The sequence below is a fragment of the Lissotriton vulgaris genome, chromosome 9, assembly GCF_964263255.1.
Source record: "Lissotriton vulgaris chromosome 9, aLisVul1.2, whole genome shotgun sequence".
Taxonomy (NCBI): Eukaryota; Metazoa; Chordata; class Amphibia; order Caudata; family Salamandridae; genus Lissotriton; species Lissotriton vulgaris.
Window position 1 is genome coordinate 664,876,734 of NC_141697.1, and position 22,848 is coordinate 664,899,581.

At 48.5% G+C, this 22,848-nt stretch overlaps 1 protein-coding gene across 1 annotated transcript in view; it reads right to left on the reverse strand.

The window, feature by feature from the left end:
• Positions 1-742: 742 nt before the first annotated feature.
• The window catches only part of POLR1G (RNA polymerase I subunit G), a 46,598-nt gene continuing 24,492 nt past the window's right edge, over positions 743-22,848 (reverse strand). Inside the window, exon 3 of the mRNA XM_086938370.1 lies at positions 743-1,990. Coding sequence (XP_086794496.1) covers positions 1,159-1,990 — 832 coding nt within the window. The 3' untranslated portion in view covers positions 743-1,158. The remainder of the gene's footprint in view (positions 1,991-22,848) is intronic.

Consider the following 22,848-nt stretch of genomic DNA (forward strand, 5'->3'; position numbering starts at 1 on the left):
ATGCTACTTCTCTCCCTCGAAGTGTAAAAAAAGATTCATTACAGTTATCCCTTACCTCATTCCTATCCAGGCAATCGGTTCAATCATTGTGTCAGGCTTCTAACTATGATCCCCCTTAAAGATTAAAATGTTTATTATATATTTATTCTAATATTGCATAGCTGTTAACTGTTTGCTACAGGATTTAATATAGTATTATATTTCTCTTTTTTCTCTTCCCCTTCTTTTCTTACTTTTTTCCTTTATTTGTCTCCTTATGAAAATGATTAAAATGCACTTGTTTAGCATTTTGCTTATATATTTCAATTCAAGTTCTTAGATTCGTTTACTATTATATGCTATGCTTATGTCTAATGGTTGATGTATGTTTTTCCTTTCTTCAATTTGAGAGATTGGTCTATTTTTTCATATTTCTTTATTTTTCAATATTTGCTTCAATTGACTTAAGGATGTTTATTTTCATTAGTTGTAAATGCTTTCTGTTCTCTACTCTTTAACCTCATAAGTGCTGCGCCAGTCCAACGGCCGACGGCACCACTACCTCGGGAGTGCTGCCGTCGTCCGTTGGACGTTCCAACTGCACCTGCGCAATGGAACGTTCAGCACTGGAGCTGGACGTTCCATAGCTGCTAAGGTGTTAATAAAGCATTTTATTACACTTAAAAACACTCAGCTTGTGGAGTTATCAAAACTTTTACATAAAGAGATCACGAAAAATAATCTGTCAACCGAGTACAAAAACTGATCGCTAGTCAAGCATATGACTGGTTTATTATAAATGAAGAAAAAATACTCCTTTACGGAATGCAGCAACACAGCAAAAAGGAGTTCAAGAGTCAGGAACAGTACAGGCAGTCACAGAGAAGGAGAAACCACCTCCATATAGGTTCTTAAATGGATAAAAGTATCAGGAACAGTTCTAATTCAGTCACATCAGACTTCACAGATGGTCATACCACATCAACCGCCAGTGGGAAGTCCTCAAATAAGCCACACAGTTCCACTCTTACTTTAAAGGTGGATACCTGCAGATGAGACCGGAGATACCTTGGCAGAGATGAGCTTGATTAATTGTATGCAGTTTGTCCACTTGGAGGTGGATTGGGAAGCTCCTAATTTCTTCTCGTTTAGTTGAGTAGTCGGTGGCTGCATACCACTTCACGCTTTGGTATGGCACTTTTTCTTCTTAAACACAGAGCCCAGTTCAGTAGCTGTGAGGGGGGATCTCTCTTCCAGAATTTCCTGGGATTGGTGCTTCTTTTTCTTTTTACTGTGTTGAATCCTAAAAGTCTCATCTGAGATGCCATCCGATGGCTCTGTTATTGCCTCCTCCTTGATCACAGATAAAAAGCCTTCGTCTCTCAGGGTGTCTTTCACTTCTAGGGCTGTCACAGAGACGTCTGCATGCTCCTTGTCTCGCTTCTTTTTCTTTCTCTTTTTTATTGTATTCTCGGTGACTGACAGGCCCTTGGCAGCGAGACAGGAGCCTTGAGAGTCCTGATCCATCTCAGGAGAGTTACCCGAGGCACCTTCTCTGTCCATTTCCTCCTGCCTTACACACAGCAACTGATCTAGAACCGCCTCCACCTTCCCAAACATTTTTTTCTTTTTCTTTCTCTTCACACCATCCATCCACATGGGTTCACAATGGGTCACTTGTGCACCATCCTCCCCTAACCTACCAGTCCTGGATGCAGTGGTTGCCCCAAAAGGCAGAAATCTCTGCTTGAGGCCTTCAGGGATTTTAAGGACGGGAGTGCCAGGAACAGGATGCAGACCACTACTGGGGTCGCCAAAACTGTTGCATATGTTTATGTAGCCACGGAAGGAGGGACCAGGGAGCAGTTGGTTGTGGTCCTCCGAAGGTACAAGAACATGGGAGGAACACATCTCTTGCGGGGAGCTGAAGATATTGTAAAGTCGCTTCTTTCCATCGTTCTTGATCTTCACAGATTTGAATCCAATCAGGGGGATATTCTTCCTGATAAAACTAAGGATGAAAGAAAACAACATGTTAAAAATGACGTTTAGGTATGGAACCTTGCCATTTCCTTATTAGAACAGACAGTATGATCGTTTTGAAACAAAAACGTTGAAGGGTTTTTCTATTGCATAGTCAGTATTCAAAAAAATGCTTTGAACTGATTTTTCTTTTGAGATAGACTGAAAGATTCTCACTAAGCATCTTTACTTTCTTTAATTCCTCATTTTGAAATATGTGTTCAAACACTGATGACTAAGAAATAATGTAGAAATCCCATATCTACTTTCCAATGCAGAAGCAAAATAAGTTTCTATGTTTATACACGTCAGGTGTCAGATAGATTCACAGCTCATGGCTCTTCGCTTAACGTGTTTCCTATCCAAAATGCAACTTGTTTAAAAATCTAAACACAAAAGCTTTACATTTTAAGGCTTCTGGCCTCTATTTGGGAAAGACAGTTCTGAAAGCCTATATTCAGACATTGCAACAAAAGCAAATAGCTCATGTAGAGAGAGGTTGTATTGTATTGTATTGTATATTGGATTTATATAGCGCTTATCACCCAGGGGTCTCTAAGCGCTTTCCTTGGGAACCCGTCCTGGCTTTTCCCTGTGAGATCGCCCCTACAGGGCATCCCCAAGGTGAATGCCAGGCATCCCGCTGCGGGGGGCCGTTGTGAAGATTAAGCAAGCTTAATGCCCAGAGTTGCAGAGTGTGAACCCATGATTAGGTCAGGCACCGAAGCGAGAATTATCAAGTCAGTGGACATTTGAGCTCAAGACCCTGCCGCGTCGGGAATTGAACCCTGGTCCCGGGTCTGACCTCTGCTTCAGGGTCTGCCTGCTCTAACCAGTGAGCCACAAATCTACTGTGAAGATGTAGCCAGAGGAAGATTTTGAACAGACTACAAAACAGACAAACCGGTCGTCATTGGCAAAAATATGTACATGATTTTATTTTTTTAAATCTTTCATTTATTTAAAAAACAATAAAAAGGTGTACCAAGTGCAATACAGTCAATTATGAAAGTTAGATCAAGCAATTGTAAACTCAGGATATTAGCGGGACATCAAGCAGGACACTAAGACCCAACGCCTATAGTTAATTCAAAAATACAGGAACAAATGACATTTACGATATACCCTCAGCGTGTACCACTCAGGTCCCGCCCACCCACTGAATCAGGATATCTAAGCTTGCATAGCCCCTTCGATATTGAAGTCATATACAGGATCAATTATGGACATCAACATATACCATAAATAAGCCAGAATAGCAGAATTTGCATTGTCACCCGATACTAGAATATAAACAGGATATATGACGAATATTCGTACTTGGAAAGACCAAGAAAAGGGAAAGAAACGAAAAAGAAAAAGAAACAGAGCATGAAGCGCAACTCTCCACCCCCCCACCCTGCACCCCTGCATATAGCTTACGCTCGACCCAAACTAGCAGTGTGCCTGTCGCCCCATCTAAACTACATTAACTAAAAATAGTAATCGGAGGAAGACCTTCGTTCAGGCTCCCGGCCTCACTCCCCCCCCCCCCACCACCCCCCCCTCCCCCACCATATTTGAGCCTCCCCTTTATTCACAGAATAACTAGCTATTAATCAAACAGACAGAGTCGGGGAATCGTCTTTCGCCAATTTCACCCCCGTTACCAATGTTTTGTAAGTGAGTCGCACACATCCACCAAGCCAATAAATGTCTTCAAACGGTTTGTTGGTCTCAGCCTTGGCCCGTTCAATCAGGCGCACTGATTTTCCTAGCCGGACTGCCGCCATCTCAAGAGAGTTGAAAGGCCAAAGATAGTCGTCAAGCTGCACACGGAAGCAAGCCGGGAACAACTGAGCATATTCGATCACACTGTCTCTGAGTTCCATCCGTACCGACAAGAACCCCTGGCAATATTTCCAGACCAGTTGCTTAGGGTCCGGGAAGGAAGAAAGGGCCATACAGTCAAACCACCCTTGAGTCTCAGTTCGATCAGTCAGTTGACTAGCGCCACGCAGATTTTCCACCACCAGAGCAGCTATTGAATGCCAGGCTTCATCCGGGACCTCTAGTGCTCGGAAATTAGAAGATGTGTAGTCCAGAAACTCCTGCATCTCCCGTTTTCTGGGGTGTACGTCCTTGGCTGGTGTGGCAGCTGTGGGTATCATGGCTCTCGGTTTGTCAATCGGTGTGACAATAGTCGTTCTCGTTAGCCCCAGTTCAGATGTTATAGCGACCAATTTATTTTCCAAGGTTCGGGCTCTCTGGCCCAGGGAAGAGAATAAGTTACCGATAGCCGCCATGATAACTCCAATCGTCGGTACAGCCCCGGCCAGTGCTAATTCTTCTCCCCCATCATAGACATTCTTACCATCCTTGGACAGGATAAATCGACCCAAGTGGTTCATTCGATCTTTCTCAGTCACTTTGGAGGAGAGCGTCGGATTTATGATTAGTGCAAAATCGGGCGCCATTTCGTTCTTCTCGATCGCAATTTGAGCCCCGAGTCTATAGATATAGACCCCGCTCTGCTGTAAAGTCACAGTCCAGATGTTCACCCATCGATTTATTGGGACATTTCAGGGTAATGTTCAGGATTGCGCCCGTATCCAACGTGCAGAGTCCCAAATAATGTCCGAGTCGGTCATACTCCAGGCTGCGTGAATTGGGGGGATCCAAATATTTCCGCCGTATTATTTTATCACTACACTTGCGCCACTCATCAGTTCTGATGTTTGCCGCTAGAATCAGGCAAAACTCCACCTCCATGCCACTGGACCGGTCCCTCCCGGACATTCATGGCCGATGTTGTTCAACTGGTGGCCGGCTGCTCCCATATTCGAGGCCCCGGCTCAAATGCTGATGTAGGCCACAAACTTCAAGGCAACGTTTCTCCGTCCTAGAAGCTGGTGGATCGCTCGGGATCACTCGATCAGGCGTCGTTACGATTCATCTGTACGAGGGTGTTGCATAGGCGCAGGATAATTAACAGGATCTTGTGGCAGGATAAGGAGGTCTACGGAGCCGGGAGCCTAAGCGGCCATCTTGGTCACCAGCTTGTCTCCTCCGAATATGTACATTATTAATTGAGAACACAAGGGCCCATCTTACAGATTGGGCGCACTGCCCAAAATCTTCAGCCCCTCTACATTCTTTCGTTACTGCTGCAGATAAGTAAGCCTCCCCTCTAGGATTGTTTTTCTTCTGGTTTTCTGTTGTATAAAGATTAACTGAGTGAGTTGCACATTCTATTTACATTAGTTATCTGTTATTTGCAGCGCAAGGTGGCACTGTGCGTTTAACTACCTTTTCTGCCAGGATAGAACAGCAGTAGACTAAAAAAACGTGGTCACAATACAGTAAAGTCAGATGATTATTGAAGGGTCTTCAAACTGGAGGCCACACTGTAATGGAACGTCACTAACGAACAAGTTACTTACCTTCAATAACGATATATCTGTAAGAAACATTGGTTAGCTATAGATTCCTTAACTTAGAATTACCCCCAGACGTCAGACTGGATCCGGAAAATTTTTGGTCAGCAGTAACCAGTCAGAAGCTGGCGTCGGTCGAATCCGCGTTAGTCGTTGGCGTCATGGTCGCCGGGATGATGTCGCGGTAGCTACACAGACACCGCCTTCATGCGCTGACGTCCGTTCTGTACACGACTTTCCACGCCAAATGCGCAGAGCCATGCAAGACACTGACCACTGGTGCACTAAACTAGGGCCCTGAAAGGATGTCCGTTACCCTAGAAGTCAGTTCGCAGAACGGGGAGGATGGGTAGGGGGGTAAGGAATCTATAAATGATTTATATTTTCCACAGATATATCGTTACCGAAGGTAAGTAACTTGAACATCTGAAAGAAACAGTTAGGTATTCCTTACCTTAGACCAGATACCCCAGCAATACCAACCCCGGAGGTGGGTCTACGAACTAAGTTCACACCAGAAAGTCCTGGAGGATAAAACGGCCCAAAAAGCTGTCTCTCCGGACTTGGCTTTCCAGGCAGTAGTGTTTGGTAAACGTGTGCTAAGAGGCCCACGTAGCTGACTGACAGATGTCATTTAAGAAGAATCCTCATCCCAACGCAGCTGTTGCCCTGGTGGAATGGGCGTGCCACCCCACTGGAGGTTCCTTCGTTGCCAAATAGCAGGCTTTAAAGCACAGAACGGCCCACCGGGAGATGGTCTGTTTGTGCACAGCCCGACCTTTCTTAGCACCCACATAACCAACCAAGAGCTGGTCGTCCACCCGGAATTGTTTTGTGCGATCCAATTAAAAGGAAAGCACATGTTTTGGATCCAGGTGGTGGGGCCTCACTTCCTCAATTGAAGGAGGCGGAAAGAAGGTGGGCAAAGTGATGATTTGGCCAATGTGGAGAGAAGTAACCACCTTAGGAAGATGAGATGGCCCATTTCTTAGGACAATCTTGTCCGAATGAACAACCAGAAAAGGAGGCTTGGAAGAATGTGCTTGGAGCTCACTCACCCTACGAGCAGAGGTGATGGCCACCAAAAAGGCAGTTTTCAAAGTGGGATAGGTAAGAACCAAGTTCAAATCCCACTGGGGCATTACAAAGGGAATAGGAGGAAAAAGATAAGTATGAATGAATGAAAGGGTTTTTATAAAGCGCGTTACTACCCTGAGGCCTCGTAGCGCTAGGGTCGGACAGAGCAGGGGCAAGGTGTGACCGGTTAGTGGGGGTTCGTGAAGAGATGAGTTTTGAAAAGTAGACAAAAGATCTGTAGATTGGATTCCCTGCGAAGAGTGGAGGGCAATAAGTCAGTGGACTTGATAAGAGAAGGCTGATCAGAAGCCTAATAAAGGCTGAAATGACCGAGAGGTAGCCCTTGAGAGTACCCAGAGCAGAGCCCTGTTGGGCCAGAGAAAGGAGGAACAAGAGGACCTCGGAAAGAGGGGCGGAAAGGGGATCCACAGCCTTTGCTGTGCACCATGCCACAAATTTGTTCCATCGGCAGGCGTATACCATCTTAGTGGAGGGACGCCTGGCTACCAAGATAAAATCGCAGACTTCGGGAGGCAGGTCAAACAACGGTAACTGCCGACACTCAATCTCCACGCAAGTTGGTGGAGGCTAGACAGGTTTGGGTGGAGGACCGTCCCCTGCTGCTACGACAGAAGAACCTCCCGAAGAGGCAGTTGGATCGGTGGATCGATGGCTATGTTCAGCATCTTGGGATACCAGACTCTTTGTGCCCAATCCGAAACCACAAGAATGACTTGGGCCCAGTTGAGCTTGATCTTCAGCACTCTGGGCATAAGTGGTATAGGCGGAAATGCGTATGGAAGACCGCAGCTAGACTCGCAACGAAAAGTGTTGGCTAGCAAGTGCCGCCTTGGAAATTTCAACGCGCAGAACTGCGAACATTGCGTTCTCTTTGGTGGCGAATAGATCTAACCAAGGCTCTCCCCACTGCTGAAAGAGACCTTGCACCACCTGCGAGTGAAGACGCCATTCGTTATCAATCATGCACCTGCGGCTGAGTTTGTCCGCCCTGGTGTTCATGGAATCTGCCAGGTGTTAAACGATCAGGGATATGCCCTGATCTTCCAGCCATGTCCAGAGGCAGAGGGCCTCCTGACATAGGGTCTACGACCCCACACCACCTAGTTTGTTGCAGTAACACATGGGAGTTGTTTTGTCCGTGAACACCTGCACTACTCTTCCCCAGACAGAGGGAAGGAATGCTTTGAGTGCAATATGAATCACCCGAAGCTCCAGAGGTTGATGTGGAGCCCAGACTCTGGCAGAGACCAGAGGCCTCTGATCTCCACCTCCCCCATGTGGCCACCACATCCTAGAAGTGATGCTTTGGTCACAACTGTGAACTCTGGTTGGGGAAGAGAGAGGGATCAGCCGCCGACCCAATCCTGGTTTGTGAGCCACAACTGCAATTGGTGTGCAGTGCCCTCCGAGATCTGGCCGCAATCAGACAAATTCCCCTGATCCCACTGCAAAGCCCGCATATGCCATCTGGCATGGTCCACCAGCAGGGGAGGCCATCAGACCCAATAGTCTCAGTACCACCCTGACCGAAACCTGGGATAGAGGCTGAAAGATCAAAATCATAGCCTGAATATCCCAGACTCGCGGTTCGGGAGGATAAACCCAAAACTGTGTCGTGTCCAGAACCGCTTCTGAGAGGGGGTCAGGTGTTACTTCAGCACATTGATGGAGAACACCAGCTAATGCAGGTGGTCAGCCGTAGTCTGGAGGCGGGAAACGACAGCCTGCAGCGAGCCCGCCTTTAACAGCCAGTCGTCGATATAGGGAGAAGACTGGAACCCCTGATCTGCGCAGATGAGCTGCGACCACCGCCATCACTTTTGTGAACACCCGAGGGGCGCTCGTAAGCCCAAAGTCTGGAGGTGGGAGATGACTGCCTGGGGCGAGCCCGCCTTCAACAGCCAGTCGTCAAGATAAGAATAAGTTTATTTAGCATAGTTAATTAAAACCATTGCAATGTTAACCATATAAACACAATAGCCCAGCACACTTCTGTACATAAATAGGACAATGATATAATAATCAGAAAGCAGAGCTTGTTCTAAAGATGAGTCAATGCTGTATTAAATTGATTCTTTATTCAATTCTTTTAAAAAAAATTGAAACCGCCAACGCGTTTCGTCCCGTCCACATCCACATTTTAAAATTTCAAATTTGATTCGACAAGTCTTCTCATAGAAAGGCAAATATTCTAGATCCAGAATGCAAACTCCAATCAATGGAGAAACCACGCTGTTGCTTGATAACTTAAACTCTTCATTTTGGTTAACAATACTGATGAACAAACACAGCTTAGAATTTGCCCGTTCATATACTATCAGCCCTGAAGAAGTCCCTGGACGGGAGGAAACGCGTTGGCGGTTCCAAAAGTTTTTAAAAGAATCAAATTTAATACAGCATCAACTCATCTTCGGAACATGCTCTGCTTTCTGATTATTATATCATTGTCATATTTTCGTACAAAAGTGTGCTAGGCTATTGTGTATATTTGGTTTGTGGAAGACGGTCTTGACCTGCTTCCCAGTTTTGGGGGTGTAGGGAATTGTGCCTCCAGCCCTTTTTGCACCTTTTCTCATGTTATTTGAGAGGCAATTTTGAGATTTGTGCAGGCATTTATGTTTTCAATTCCTTCTTTTTGTTGTCTGCAATGTTAACCATAAAATGTTTTTTTTTTAAACAACCTTTTGGTTGATAGAAATTAAAAGCCCTTATGAAAAAGATTCTTTACAGTAAAACTCAAGGTTATATATGTTCTTCGAGGTAGCCCTCAGTGGCTTAGTGCTATAGCAGATAGGTCACAGCCCAGTTCTTAGTCGGGGTGTAGTTCAAAAAATATTTGCATACTACAAGCATTGTTCCAGTGCGGTTAGGGGTTGAGTCTGTAGAGTGGTCATTATTGTAACTTGTTCCCATCAGATAGATGGCATACATTAGCAGATCCTAGTTTGTCTTTCGCGTTTTTGAGCAATTTTTGTTCGGCTACCGTTAGGAATTTTACCAGTCGGATGTTTAGCTGGGTGTTTTCTGGGTTTAGGCAGGCTAACACAGCTTGTCTCCTAGTGCGAATGCCCTTCAGATTAAACGGTTTTATTAGGCGTTTCCACCGTGCTTGGAGCATTTCTTTACATAGGCAGATTAGATGTAATATATCGCCTTGCTTTGCGTTGCACAGTCTGCATGTGTCTTGTGCTGGTGGCCTTTGCCATGGTGGAAGATGCTGAGCGCAAGGCAGAATTCCCAGTCTATGCCTCATAAAGCTCATTTTTGTTGCCTTAGGGTACCCCTGGTTAAAGTATGTTTGGGGAGCAAGTGCATCATATGTGTTAAGGGTCATCCATGCATGTTCTCTGTTTGAAAAGGTTGCCTTAACTTCCACCAGTGAAATTTGTTTACTAGCCTTCCAGGCCAGTTATTTGAAGTTGTGATAGCCGATTTGGGCATCCCATTGTCCATTGAGTTTGGTGTATTCCAAGCCTAACTGGAGATAGTCTATGGCTTGGGAGTGCTCCCGGTGCTGTAAATTGTGCCACAGCAGATGGTTAAGCTTTTGAATGGGGGCACTTCTAATCTTAAACCAGCAGATGATATATACCCCATGCCTTGCAAGATCTTGACGTAGGAGCCCAAACTCAAGCCTTATTTGTGCCGGAGAAGTGTGGTTCGGAAGGCAGAACATTTGTCTGTAGGCTTTGACCTGTATATTGTCCAGTTCCTTTGAGTCTCTGCCCCGCATTGCTTCGCTGCCATGCGCAATTGAGGGGAGTAGTTTGGCCTGGGCTACCTTTAATAAAGGTGTCAAGATCGGCCCGTCAGTTTGTTAGCAAGGTTTTTCCATTGTTAGAGCCATTAACGGACCCTTTCTTCTCGCTTCCTCCTTCTGGGACTTAAACAACCCTTCATTGTCAAATAGAACTCCTAGGTACTTGTATTCGTCAGCTGACTCAATTTTTGTATCACCAAGAAACCAGTTTCCCTGGTGTTCCCTTTCGTTGTTATATATTGACATCGTCCGTGTCTTTTGCAGGTTTATTCTTAAATTGTTTTCTATGGCATAGTTCTGCATTGCAGTCAATAGATTCTGTAGGCCGACATGAGTATGACCAAGCATAACTACTTTGTCGGCGTACATAAGATTGTTCAGCGTTTTCCCACCTATCCTCGGTGAGTGGTAGTTGCAGGCGTCAAGTACCTTTGGCAGATCTGCCATGTACAGGTTAAACAGGGTTGGTGCAAGCACACAACCCTGTTTCAGGCCTTTTGTTGTATGAATTTTCGTGGAAACATGGGTACCACCTCCTAGTTTCACCTGCACCCAGGTATTTTTATGTAGGAGCTTCAGCATGTTTAGGGTGGGTTGTGGTATGCCTTGTTGTGCCAGTTTGCCCCACAGTCTGCTTCTCTCCACATTATCGAAAGCAGCACTGATGTCAATATAGCATAGATGTAGAGGTAGCTTGGAGACTTTGGCTGCATTGATTATTGGGGAGATTGTGAGGATGTTGGTAGTTGTGCTGGTCGGTTTGCGAAACCCAGTCTGATTCCATGGTATAATGGAACTCGCCTCGGCCCAGGTTATAAGATCTTCAAGTATAGCGCCTGCAAAGTATTTTGCCTCGTTATCTATCAGTGCTATTAGGCAGTAGTTGTTGGGCTCTGCTTTGTCCCCGCCTGACATCCATAAATAGGGGGTTCAGAATTCCCGCCCAGTCTTCACTCTTTGCCTTAAATAGCACAGGTGGGATTCCATTTGGTCCCGGGCCCCTTCTTTCCTCCCTTTTGAGATCTGTTTTTTGATAATTGTAGGCAGAGGGTGACTGACGACGCCCAGTGATCCGTTTTCTTTGGATGGCAGTTCCTGCTCACTCTTCTCAATTGAGCTTTGTCTAGCTTGTACTTCTGGCGTTTGACTACTGGCCTGTTGTCCGTGGCATTCGGTGTAGTTGTTAAAATGATTTGAAAGGTATTTCACCCAGGTTGATTCCGGAATATGTGACCCAATTCCCGTGTGATATGGGCAGATGATCCCATTGACTGTTTTCCAGAAGCGACTGCTGTTATTGCTTTTTATATCGCTTAGCAATTTTGCCCAGTTATCATTCGCCGATTCTCTGGTGATGTGCCATTTCAATCTTTTTAGTTTCGCCCTTTGCTCCTTCAAGGTTGCTCGCACGGTGGCATTCCCAGGGGATCTTCTCAGGTTACGGAGAGCTGTATTTATTGTTTTTTTGAGAATCTTAATCTGTGCTCGATGTTCTTTCGAGATGTTGTTCTTTTTCCATGTTTTATGTACATTCTGTTTATTGACAGTGGTGTCTGCGTATTGTTTTATTAGTGTATCAGTGAATTTTTCTCAGGTTGCAATTTTATTTTGTAGGCTATCAGCTAGCCGATTGAAAAGTTGGATTGCGGCTTCGGCCTTAGTAGTTGAATGGTTTGTTGTACATTTGATTCTCCTGAGATTTGAGATGTAAATAGTCCAAGTGTTACGTCAGGCCTGATCGTTCTTGCTCTCTTGGCGGTTATGTAGAATACTTGGGGCCCGGTGATCGCGGTCTCCTTTTTCCCCCATTCTATATCCAATATGTTGTGATGCAAAGACTTGCAAACGTATAGTCCAAAATTGAGCTAGCTGTTGCAGAGTAGTACGACTCAACTGGTGGAATATCGTCCAGGAATCTTCAGTTTAGTGTTTGGAGATTTAAATATTCCAGATCTTCTAATAGTGGATTGTTGCGGTATTTCTTCTTCCTTTGCTGTGGGGCATGCTGTGTAGGAATGTTGTAGATTCCAGTTTGTGCCGCTGCCTCTTCTCCTTGGGCCGAGCCTATGAGGTATTGAGTTAAGACCCCTGTCAGAATAATCAGCGGGTTTTCTAACTCCGTAGCAGTGTTTAACATTTGGTTGACCAACTCTGTTGCGTCCTACATTTTTCGTTTGGGATGGATGTACGAATGAAATGGGGACACCTCAGTTTTAGTCCTCAATAAAAATGGAAATTTTGACTGCTATTGTTACATTTGATTTTGGGCCCATCGAGGTTGCTACCGGTATGCTTGTGGTTGAAACATAGGTAGCCAACCCCCCAGGACTATGACCAAATCTGCCGATGCGGCGAAGCACATGTATCCCTCAATTTGAGCCGTGAGCCAGGTTTCCTGAAACAGGATTATATCATAGGTCGTGATGTAATTTAGGAAGTCTGGGTCGGCTATTTTAGCTTCTAGACCGTTTATATTCGGTTCTATCTTGTGGATCGGGTCAGTCCTGCTTTATACATCTGGTTATGGTGCATGATATGGCTTCCTTGTTACATGCCAGATTTGTTGTGGCAGGTGGCCGTGCTGTTGGTTCTTCTTGTTCCCAGTAGTTGTCAAGACTCCTATGGCGAGATCTCCGGCGAGATCTCCCGCGGGCTCCTTTAAGGACACAATTTGAAGGTGTTTAGCGCACTTGTTGTCCGATATTTTCATTAGTTAATAGTGGAGCTGGGTAAGCAGAGTTTTGGAGTGGGGATATTTCAATACCCTATTTTTGAAAAATGCTCAGTTCTGCCAGGATTGTTGTGTGATTTTACTGGAGCTCCACGTTGTTTTTGTGGCCTCTGGGCTTTGGGGATTGTTAGTGCGTTTGAACTCTATAGATAGGAGTTCCGTTGATCTCATATCGGCAAGGTTTGGAATGGTATTCATCAATTTTAGAATGTTGCCACGATTTAGTATATCCTGGGGGCCCCTGGAGATGTATATTGGATGAAATACCAGGACCGATGTCTCTTGCTGTGTTTTTTGTGTTACCAAGTGTTGTTGGTTTGTAATGTCTGTTGATTCTGTTTGAAACAAACCACTTGTAATTTCTTTTTGCTGTACATCCCTTTTGTAGCTTAGTGACACTGCCTTGTGGTTTCTTGAAGTGAATTTAGGAGTTCTTTGCATGAGGATAGTCTGTGTTGGTACTTGCCCCCATGCTGTACCAGTCGTCCAGATAAGGGAAGACTGAAACCCCTGATCTGCACAGATGATCTGCGATCACCGGCATCACTTTAGTGAACACCCGAGGGGCGCTGGTAAGGCCAAAGGGGAGCACGGTAAACTGAAAGTGCTCGTGGCCTCCCATGAACCGCAGGTAATGCCGGTGAGCCGGCAGGTCGGGGATGTTATAGTAAGCGTCTTGCAAGTCTAACGCTATCATCCAGTCTTCAGGGTCGAGGGCAGACAAGACCTGAGCGAGTGTCAACATTTTGAACTTTCCCTTCCGGAGGAAGAGGTGGACATTCCTGAGATCTAAAATCGGACGCAGGCCTTTGTCCTTCTTGGGTACCAGAATGTAGTGGGAACAGCTACCACGACCTACTTCTGGGGCAGAAAAACGCTCGATGGCACCCTTGGCCAAGAGAGCCGAAACTTCCTGTTGGAGAAGGCCCAGGTGATCCTCTGACATGCAGTGGCAGGGAGGGAGGGTAGGTCTCGAAGGGGAGGAAGTAGCCGCTTCGGACTATTTGCAAAACCCACCTGTCCGACGTGATTGTGCGCCAGTGGGGGAGGTGATGGCGGATCCGTAGCCACGAAAGAGGCTTAGGGCAGACTGCGCAGGGCAGGTAATGGAGAGGCCCAACGACCTGGCCGTAGCCTGAGAGTCTTTAAAGCACTCTAACTGAAAAGGCGACGGCCATCAAAGGGCATGTCCATAAGGGTGGATTGGAAATCCCCGGAAACACTAGTCTAATGCAACCAGGCGCAGCGTTGAAGGGCTACTGACATGGAAATCGACCTGCCAAGTGCATCGGCGGTATCCAGCCCAAAGCAGATGGTAAACTTTGCTGCGTCTCTCCCCTGGGCAACTGTGTGGTAGAGTACGGCCCGGGCCTCCTCCGGGCACTTAGGCAGCACCTGCGCCACCGTATCCCACACAGAGTGGGTGTAACGGTCCAACAGACATGCAGTGTTTACTGACCACAGTCCCAAGTTGGCGGAAGAAAACATTTTCTACCCAAGGTGGTCCACATGTTTGGCTTCCCTAGCTGGTGGTGCTGTAGGGAAGGCGCCTTTAGAAGTGGAGGCTTGGACCACCAAGCTCTCAGGGGTGGAGTGTTGGGAGAGGAAATCGGGATTGCCCAAGGCCTGGCTGTGGCGTTGGGCAATCATCCCGTCCACAGGAGCCCCTGTGTTGGGTCTGGACCATGTGCCCAAAAGGATGGCCGCGAGGGCTTCATTAAACGGCAGCAGGGGCTCCAAAGAACTTGCTGCCGGTTGAAGGACCTCTTTCAGGGAGTTAGTCCCGACAGCCACCGTAGGTAGCTTGAGGTGGAGAACACCACTGCGTATGAAGCTCCCTCCTGCATAGCCACGGTGGCAGGAGACAACATGCCACGGTCTGGTGAGGTATCCAGACCACTGGCTTCTCCAAGTTCCCTTTCGCCAGTCCTGTTCATACGCCAACTGGTCTGTTAAAGGGTCTCCAGACTCCTGCCAGTCCTCCTCAGCCTCCTCTGGCAGCCAATCTGATCTCAAAGAGCCAGGGTAGAACAGGGGCACAAAAGCACCCGCCGGCGTCAGAACGGTGTCGGTAGACGCTGGTCCGACTTAGTGTCTACCTAGAGGTAGAGGCCGGGGTCGACGTCGGCTGGGACACAGCTGACACCAGTGGCGGATGTGGTGCCGGTAGACTTGGCGCCAGGGGAGGTGTAACTAGGTCGGCTGGCGCCGATCCGAATCCAGGCCTGGATCCAAGCCGCCGAAAGCCCAGGTCCCCCAGCCGAGTCCGCAGGGCCCAAAGGCGGAGTCGGGCTGCCCAAAGATGGCATGCATTGCTTCGTAGAAGTGACAAAGCTGGGCAGGGGTCACTCACGGGAGGGGGACAAACCTGGAGCCGATCCTACGGGCTCCGCATGCGGAGCTGCGGGAGGGGCACCACAAGCATCCCTCACCAGCCGAAGGACGGGGAGAAGTCGAAGAGCGGCGATGCTTCTTAGACTTCTTTTTGTGCATTGACTTACCTGACCCAGAGTGTGAAGACTTAGCAGAAGAATGGTGTGGTATCCTCGAGCGACGCAGAGCCGACTGCTGGTCCTAGAGTAACTTTTGGGACCTCTCTCGCACAGACTTCGGGGCCAGGGTCCGGCAGGCGGAGCACGACTTGAGGTCGTGGTCACGCTCCAGGCAGTAGAGGCACACGTGGTGTGGATCCGTGACGGACATCATTCAGTTACAGGAACCGTAGGCTTTAAAGCCGGGCATCTTTCGTGCACCAGGAGTAGATGGACTCAAAAAACTATGAAGTCGACAAAAATCGAGAAAAAGGTTAAGTCAAAAAATTACTGGGATTACCGCTCTCTCCGGATCTGCGCTTGCCGGCACGGAAAAAGAAAGAACCGACATCAGCGCGCGAGGGCGGCATCTATGTAGCTACAGCGACGTCATCCCGGCGACCACGATGCGGGCGACAAACGTGGAGTCAACCGACATCACCTTCCGACGCACAGGGGTACTGCTGACGAAAAACTTTCCGGATCCAGTCTGACACCTGGGGGTAATTCTAAGGTAAGGAATCTTTAACTGTTTCTTTCCAATATCTTTTGACATTTAGATCTGGTTAGGAGTAGGTGTCAAATGGGAAAAGACTACAAATATTCCTCACCAATCTACCCCCGCGATTCCTGATAATCTCACTGAGGATACTTTTACACTTTCGTAAGGCTTGGCTAACCAGAATAGTATGTTTGACAATCATGTATTTGATTGCATTTTTAAAAAGGATAACAGAAATTAACTGCAACGTTTAAATAGGTCAAGACCTTTAAAACATTGCCAATGTAATAAAACCATTGTGAAAAATTCAGGGGGGGGTTATACACATGGCATTATAAAGTTGGAAGACCATTGCTCTAGATGAACTAAGAAAGGTCCTGTCTCGATTGCCACCCTCCAACAGTCCTTGAAGAAGACTGAGCATCATTTATTTTGAAAGACGATGTGAGGAGAATACACAGAACAGTGATTTTGGCCCATATACTTGGATTGTTTGTATTTTGGATGCAAGCAACTCATACTTCAGAATGATGGGCGTGGCTTTGCTGGTGAAGATGGTGGTACCGGCTTAATTGCGCTCCGACCAGCCCGATAATATCCTGTACAAAGATCCTGCCTATGGACACCAGCCTTGATGTGCCCTGCGCCGAAGAATCCTAGAGCGTCCAAGCGGTTCTCCGATGTGTGCGGGGGAGCTGCAGGAGGCGCGGAGGTGGCGACCGGAGGGCTGGCAGCGGCCTAGCGGCGTGACGACCCAGGTGGAGCCGGGGGCTCCCATGCTCAGCCCGCCCCATTAAGGGGACTGGAGGACGGCGCGGCAGGTGGAAGTGCCGCAGGAGGGTCGGGGCCCGGATTCCTGCTCAGACGTTGGTCCCCCCCTGGGATTGTAGCGCTGCGGGATGCTGGGACATGGTGGCCAGCGGGGAGAGGAGGTGAGCACCGGTGGTGGATCTGGACTGTGGCGGCGGAGTCCCCGGGTGAAAGCGGCAGAGGAGAGACGCCGGCCATATTGTGGAGCTCCGGGGCAGGCAGCCTGGCGGACCCGGGAGCTTTGGCGGCGGCACTGGGGACACCTGCATAACCCTCCTCACATTATTCTTGCCTGCCCCTGCAGACATCCTATACTAGGCAGCCGCGCCATGCCGCGGCAGTGGTGGTGGGGGAGGGGCGCCGCCCAGAGGCCCTCGTTTGATCCGACGCCTGCTCTGGGATACCGGGAGTTCCGGGACCGCCTGGTAATAGAGGTGCGTGCTGCCTCCAGACGAGCCGCCCAGTGGAGCATTTGAGGCAGTGGAGAACGACGAGGCGTGGCCCCCGGGTTGGGGTCCGCTTGGATACAGCTTGGACAGTGGCTTTGGCAGCCCTTCGGGCATTACCAGGGTTAGTGGCAGCTGTCTGTTGTCGGATCGTGCCATAGCGGTGAGGCCCTCTGTGGTGGAGCGAGGGTGAACCAACGGCCATCTTGTGCGGCATCGTGGCGGTCACAATTTGCTGAGTGGCCTGGAGGAGGTGACAACTGTTTTGGGGTCACGATTCCAGGATTTCGGACTGTTCCAACGATCTGCCTTCGGAGTGGCCGCCCTTGATTGATTGGGAGAAGCACCTACTCTACAACCATGACACACGATAAGGGCGGAGGGGGCCACACCAAGCAGGGCACCATTGACAAATTCACAGGGGTGGGTGCTGCTGCAGGGACTGCAGGGACTCAGGGGCAGGTACCAGACAATGCGGCACTCCTGGCGGCCATTACCAGTCCAGAGATATGCTAGACGCTAAGATTGGGGCCGTGGGCTATGAGGTCATGCTGTTGAGGCAGGACTTGCGGAATGCAGTGGAACGTATTACGGCAACCGAGACCCGCACATCGGAGGGTGACGTCACGACCTTAAAGAAAAAAGTGGCGGCCATGGAGAAGATTCAGAAAGGTCTGGCGCTGCGGGCTGAGGATGCCGATGGGCGTGCCCAGCGAAACAACCTTCGCTTCGTGGGATTTCCGGAGGGCTGAGAAGGAGACAGTGTGGAGCGTTTCCTGACGCGGTGGCTGGAGGGCTGGCCCTCCCCAGATGCCCCCTCTCGCTGCTTCGTGGTGGAGCAGGCTCATAGGGCCCTAATGCAGAAGCCCCCGCAGGGGACCTGCCCACGGCCAATCATTGCCAAGTTCCTAAATTATATGGACCGCGACGCTATCCTGAAGCAGGCCAGAGCTAAGGAATCCCTCACCTGTGATAAGGCACGTATCCTCATATTCCCAGACTCCACACGTCTGGTGCAGCAGCAGCAACAATCCTTTCTGGTGGCCAAAGCTCGCCTCCAGGACCTTAAGCTCAAATACGCATGGCTGTTTCCGGCCCGCCTGAGAGTAGTTTACCAATCTTGCACGCATTTCTTTGACTCTTAGGAGGATGTCTTTAAATGCACTGACGAGACTGTGAAGGTTCGAGTTTACACGCCACCAGGCAGGGAATCCAACTCATCGTCGAATGAGGTGGCCCGGGGGGCCTCCGAGGCCAAAGGAGGGGTAACAGGAGATCGAGGTCCAGGCGTCGTTCGCTGTCCAGCACCGTCCTCCGGCAGAGGGATTTGACACCGGAGAGACAGGCCCCAGTGGACTGATCCGTGGAACTGGCAGGGGCTGAGAATCTGGAGACTCTGACTTGATGTTCAAACAGGCACAATGTTATGGGCTGGGCACCTGGTCACGCAGTGATGGGTGGGACGGGGTAAGGCCCGAGGGCTATGGGTGGCCAGTTGGGGATCCATTGGGAGGTATGGCTCATGTCCCCCAGTTGGGGACTTTGTTCCTATCCGACCGCGACAGATACTTCCATGTTTGTGAGGTATGGGGTGGGGGTCTGTTCTATTTGTTTGATTGCGAGTCCATGGTGGTAGCTTGCAGCTCATCGCACGCACCGGGGAACACATACGCAGGCCACAAGGATATAAGTCATTTGGAATGTCTGGCACGCCGAAGGGTAGGCAGATAGTCCCTGGTTCCCCTGTGCATAGTTTGCTGGAATGTTGGTGGGGCACTGGACAAGGTAAAGCGAGGGGCCCTTCTTCACTATGCCAAACGAGCTACTGCCGTCGTGCTCCTGCTACAGGAAACACACTTGCTGGGTACTAAAGCCCTATGTCTACAGCGGTATGGATATCAAAATGTATTTCATTCAGGCTTCACACGGGGCTCACGGGGTGTGGCAATATTAATCCATCACAGGGTCCCCTATGCAAAAGAGAAAATTTGGTCAGATACGCAGGAAAGATATGTTTTCGTACAGGGTAGAATTGGGGAGGATACTTTGACGCTGGGCAGTGTGTATGCTCCACCGCCGTTACAGTGGTCCTTAATGGAACGACTTCTTACTCTATGGGGGAGATATGCCAGATACACTTTCTGTTGTGGGGGGAGACTGGAATGATGGGATGGAGTTGGGTTGGGATAGATGGAGGAGTGGGGATGCCGACTGAGTGGGAGGGTCCCCTACCAAGTTACACTCCCTGGTGACTAGGCTAGATTGGGGGACCGCTCCCGCAAAGACTTAGGATTTATGGTCCGGCAGTTGGAGCATGACTTGGGGTCGTGGTCACGCTCCAGGCAGAACAGGCACACGCAGTGCGGATCCATCACAAACATCAGTCGATTACAGGAACCGCAGGCCTTTAAACCGGGCTTTCCTTGTGCACCTGGAGTCGAAGACTCAAAAATAATGTCGATAAAAGTTGCCAAAAAGTCAGTCAAAAAGTGACTGGAGGTACCGCTCTCTCCGGAGCTGAGCTGGCTGGTGCAGAAAAAGAAAGTACATATGTCAGCGCGCGAGGCCGGCTTCTAAGTAGCTACTGCAACGTTATCCCAGCGACCACGACTCCAGCGGCTAACGAGTAGCCGACCGACCCCACCTTTCGACACGCAGGGGTACTGCGGACCAAAAATTCTCCGGATCCAGTCTGACACCAGGGGCGTAATTCTAAGGTAAGGAATCTATAACTAACTGTTTTTCATATTAAAGGAGTGTGGAGTGCATTGGCTTAGAGTGCAGTGTTGAAGAGTAGAGTGGCATAGAGTGAAATGGCACGGAGTGGTGTAGACTGCAGTGGTGCCTAGTAGAGTAGTGTGGGGTTAAGTGCATTGGCGTGGAGTGGCATTTAGTGGAGTGGAGTGGCGTGGAGTGGCATGGCTTAATGGAAAGAGGCATGGAGTGGTGCAGAGAAGGGTGCAGTGTGAAGTGGAGTAGGGTAGACCAGTGGTTCCCAAACTTTTGACTCCTGAGGACCCCCACTGAATCACTACTGGAAGCTGGGGACCCCCAAGCAATTTGTACAATTTAAATTTCTTTTTAAAAACGCCTTTTGAAGCAGAGGCAATTTCAAGAGGGAGACAGCCTGAATTGGGTCTATTGGCATGGACATGTATGCATACAGCAGTGTATTATTTAGTGGTACCCAAGGGCTTGTGGAAAGTGAGCAATCGGACAGCAGAACGAAAAACCTACTGCTGATCCTGGCTGCATCTATTTTTACCTGCCTGCCAAGTAACGGTAACCTATACACATGTGCCTTTCAACGTTTTATTGCTTTTATTGTATTGCCTGCATTTTCATTGTTATGTCTGTGGCTGATGTTGTCGGTCTTCCCCCGCTGTCTGTACGTGGTCCGTGCCCCTTTTTCTTCCCTCTATTCCCCTCGCTGTTCCCGTGCTCTCTGCCCGGTCTTTCCTTCTGTACCCCTTGCTGCCCCCGTGCCTCTGCCCATTCTGCCTTCTGTTCTTAGCCACCCCTTTTTTTCTGCATTCTGTATTTTGCCTCTGTGCCATTCATTTTTGTGCCCGTCTGCCCTCTTTGCCACTCGTTTTTCCATAATATATATATATATTACCTAATTACCTACTGGCAGTCGCCAGTAGGTAGATATAGTTAGGACGTAGTTTCCATAGAAAATACACAACATTCTATTTGGAATAACTTTGGCGCTGGTGGACGAATGTTAGCGAAATCCTCAAAGAAAATGGCCTGCTACGCTCTACTCCTTACCTGAAAGTTTGGGGGTGATTCTTCAAGTGGCGGCCGAGAAAAAAGGGGGGTCCCAAAACGTGTTTTCCCCATGCAATTTTCCATAGGACCTTTAGCCTGGGCTACAGCCCGAGCGGTTGAACGGAATTGCATCAAATTTGGCAAAAAGGTAGAGTTCGGCCCGCAGATTGTGCTTTTTGTTTAATGGTGTACATCCGTTCAGTAGTTCCTGAGAAAATCAAAAGTAAAATCATAGTGATATCTAGAGACAAAGTACCGTACTCTGTACCTTCCAGAGCACGAGCTGCATGGTCATTCGCTGTTAACTGTCTGTCAACAGTCCAAACCAGGAAGTGTTGGCAGCCTTCTTGTGCCTCGGTAGAACTGAGGCACAAGAAAGCAGTCAAACAAACGTGCAAAACATGCAAAGGGGGCAGGGTAGAAACACTCTGATCCCTCTAGGCCTGCTCAGGGGGTCCCACAAGGACCCCCAAGGCCCAAAAAATATGGAATATGCTACTTACCAGTATGCATCTGTTCTTGGCATGTAGGGCCGCTAACATTCATATCTTGTGCATAGATCGCCTCCTAGTGTTGGGTCCGGATGAATGCACCTTGTTGTCCTGGAAGAGTCTTCGAAGTATCACGAGATAGGTGGCTCCTCCCCTGGACTACAGTGCGCATGGGCATCATCTCCATCCTCAGATTGTTTTTCGCCATTGTGGCAGAGATGGAGTCCAATACGATACCCGATGACCGCTAGAAATAATTCTGACTGCTGCAGCTGCGATAGGCACCGGGGAGGATGGGTGGGCGATATGAATGTTAGCGGCCCTACATGCCAAGAGCAGATGCATACTGGTAAGTAGCATATTTCGTTCGAGGCATGTGGGCTGCTAAATTCATATACTAAATAGCAGTTTCTCCCTTAGCGGTGGTTGCCCGAGCCAGTGCAGCAGCCTGAAAGAGGGACTGTAGAACAGCCTGACCTACAGCAGCTTGCTGCTTGGAATGTAAATCAACACAGTAATGTTTGGTGAATGTATATAGGTTATTCCATGTGGCCGCTCTACATATGTCCTCCAATGGAATGTTACCCAGGAAAGCCATGGATGCCCCTAGCTTGCGTGTGGAATGCGCTCTTGGGGGAGGGGGGGGGGGGGGGGGACTGTTAGTGTGCGTTTAGCCTTCTGATAACAAATCTGAATACACTTAACAATCCACCTGACTATACCGGATTTTGAAATGGGTTTGCCTTTGTGCTGTGGTGAGAAAGCAACAAAGAGTTGTTTAGTCTTTCTGAAATCCTTCGTCCTGTCTATATAGTACAGGAGGGCTCTTTTGACATCCAATGTGTGCAGTGATCTTTCTGCCACCGAGTCTGGATTAGGAAAGAAAACTGGCAGTTCAATAGTTTGATTATTGTGGAACTGAGAAACCACCTTGGGCATGAATTTAGGGTTAGTGCGTAGAACTACCCAATTTGCATGGACCTGTATAAAAGGTTCTTGAATGGTTAGGGCTTGCAGCTCACTAACCCATCTCAGCAACGTGATCGCTACCAAGAAGGCGACCTTCCACGTTAGGAACTGTATTTCACATGAGTGGAGAGGCTCGAAAGGAGGTCCCATCAGTCTGGTCAAAACCACATTAAGATTCCAGACAGGTGAAGGTGGCCTTCTGGATGGAATGACTCGTTTGAGTCCCTCCATAAAAGCTTTTATTGGTGGCACTCTGAACAGTGAAAGGCATTGCCTGTTCTGTAAGTAAGCCGCCATTGCCGCCAAATGAATACGTATA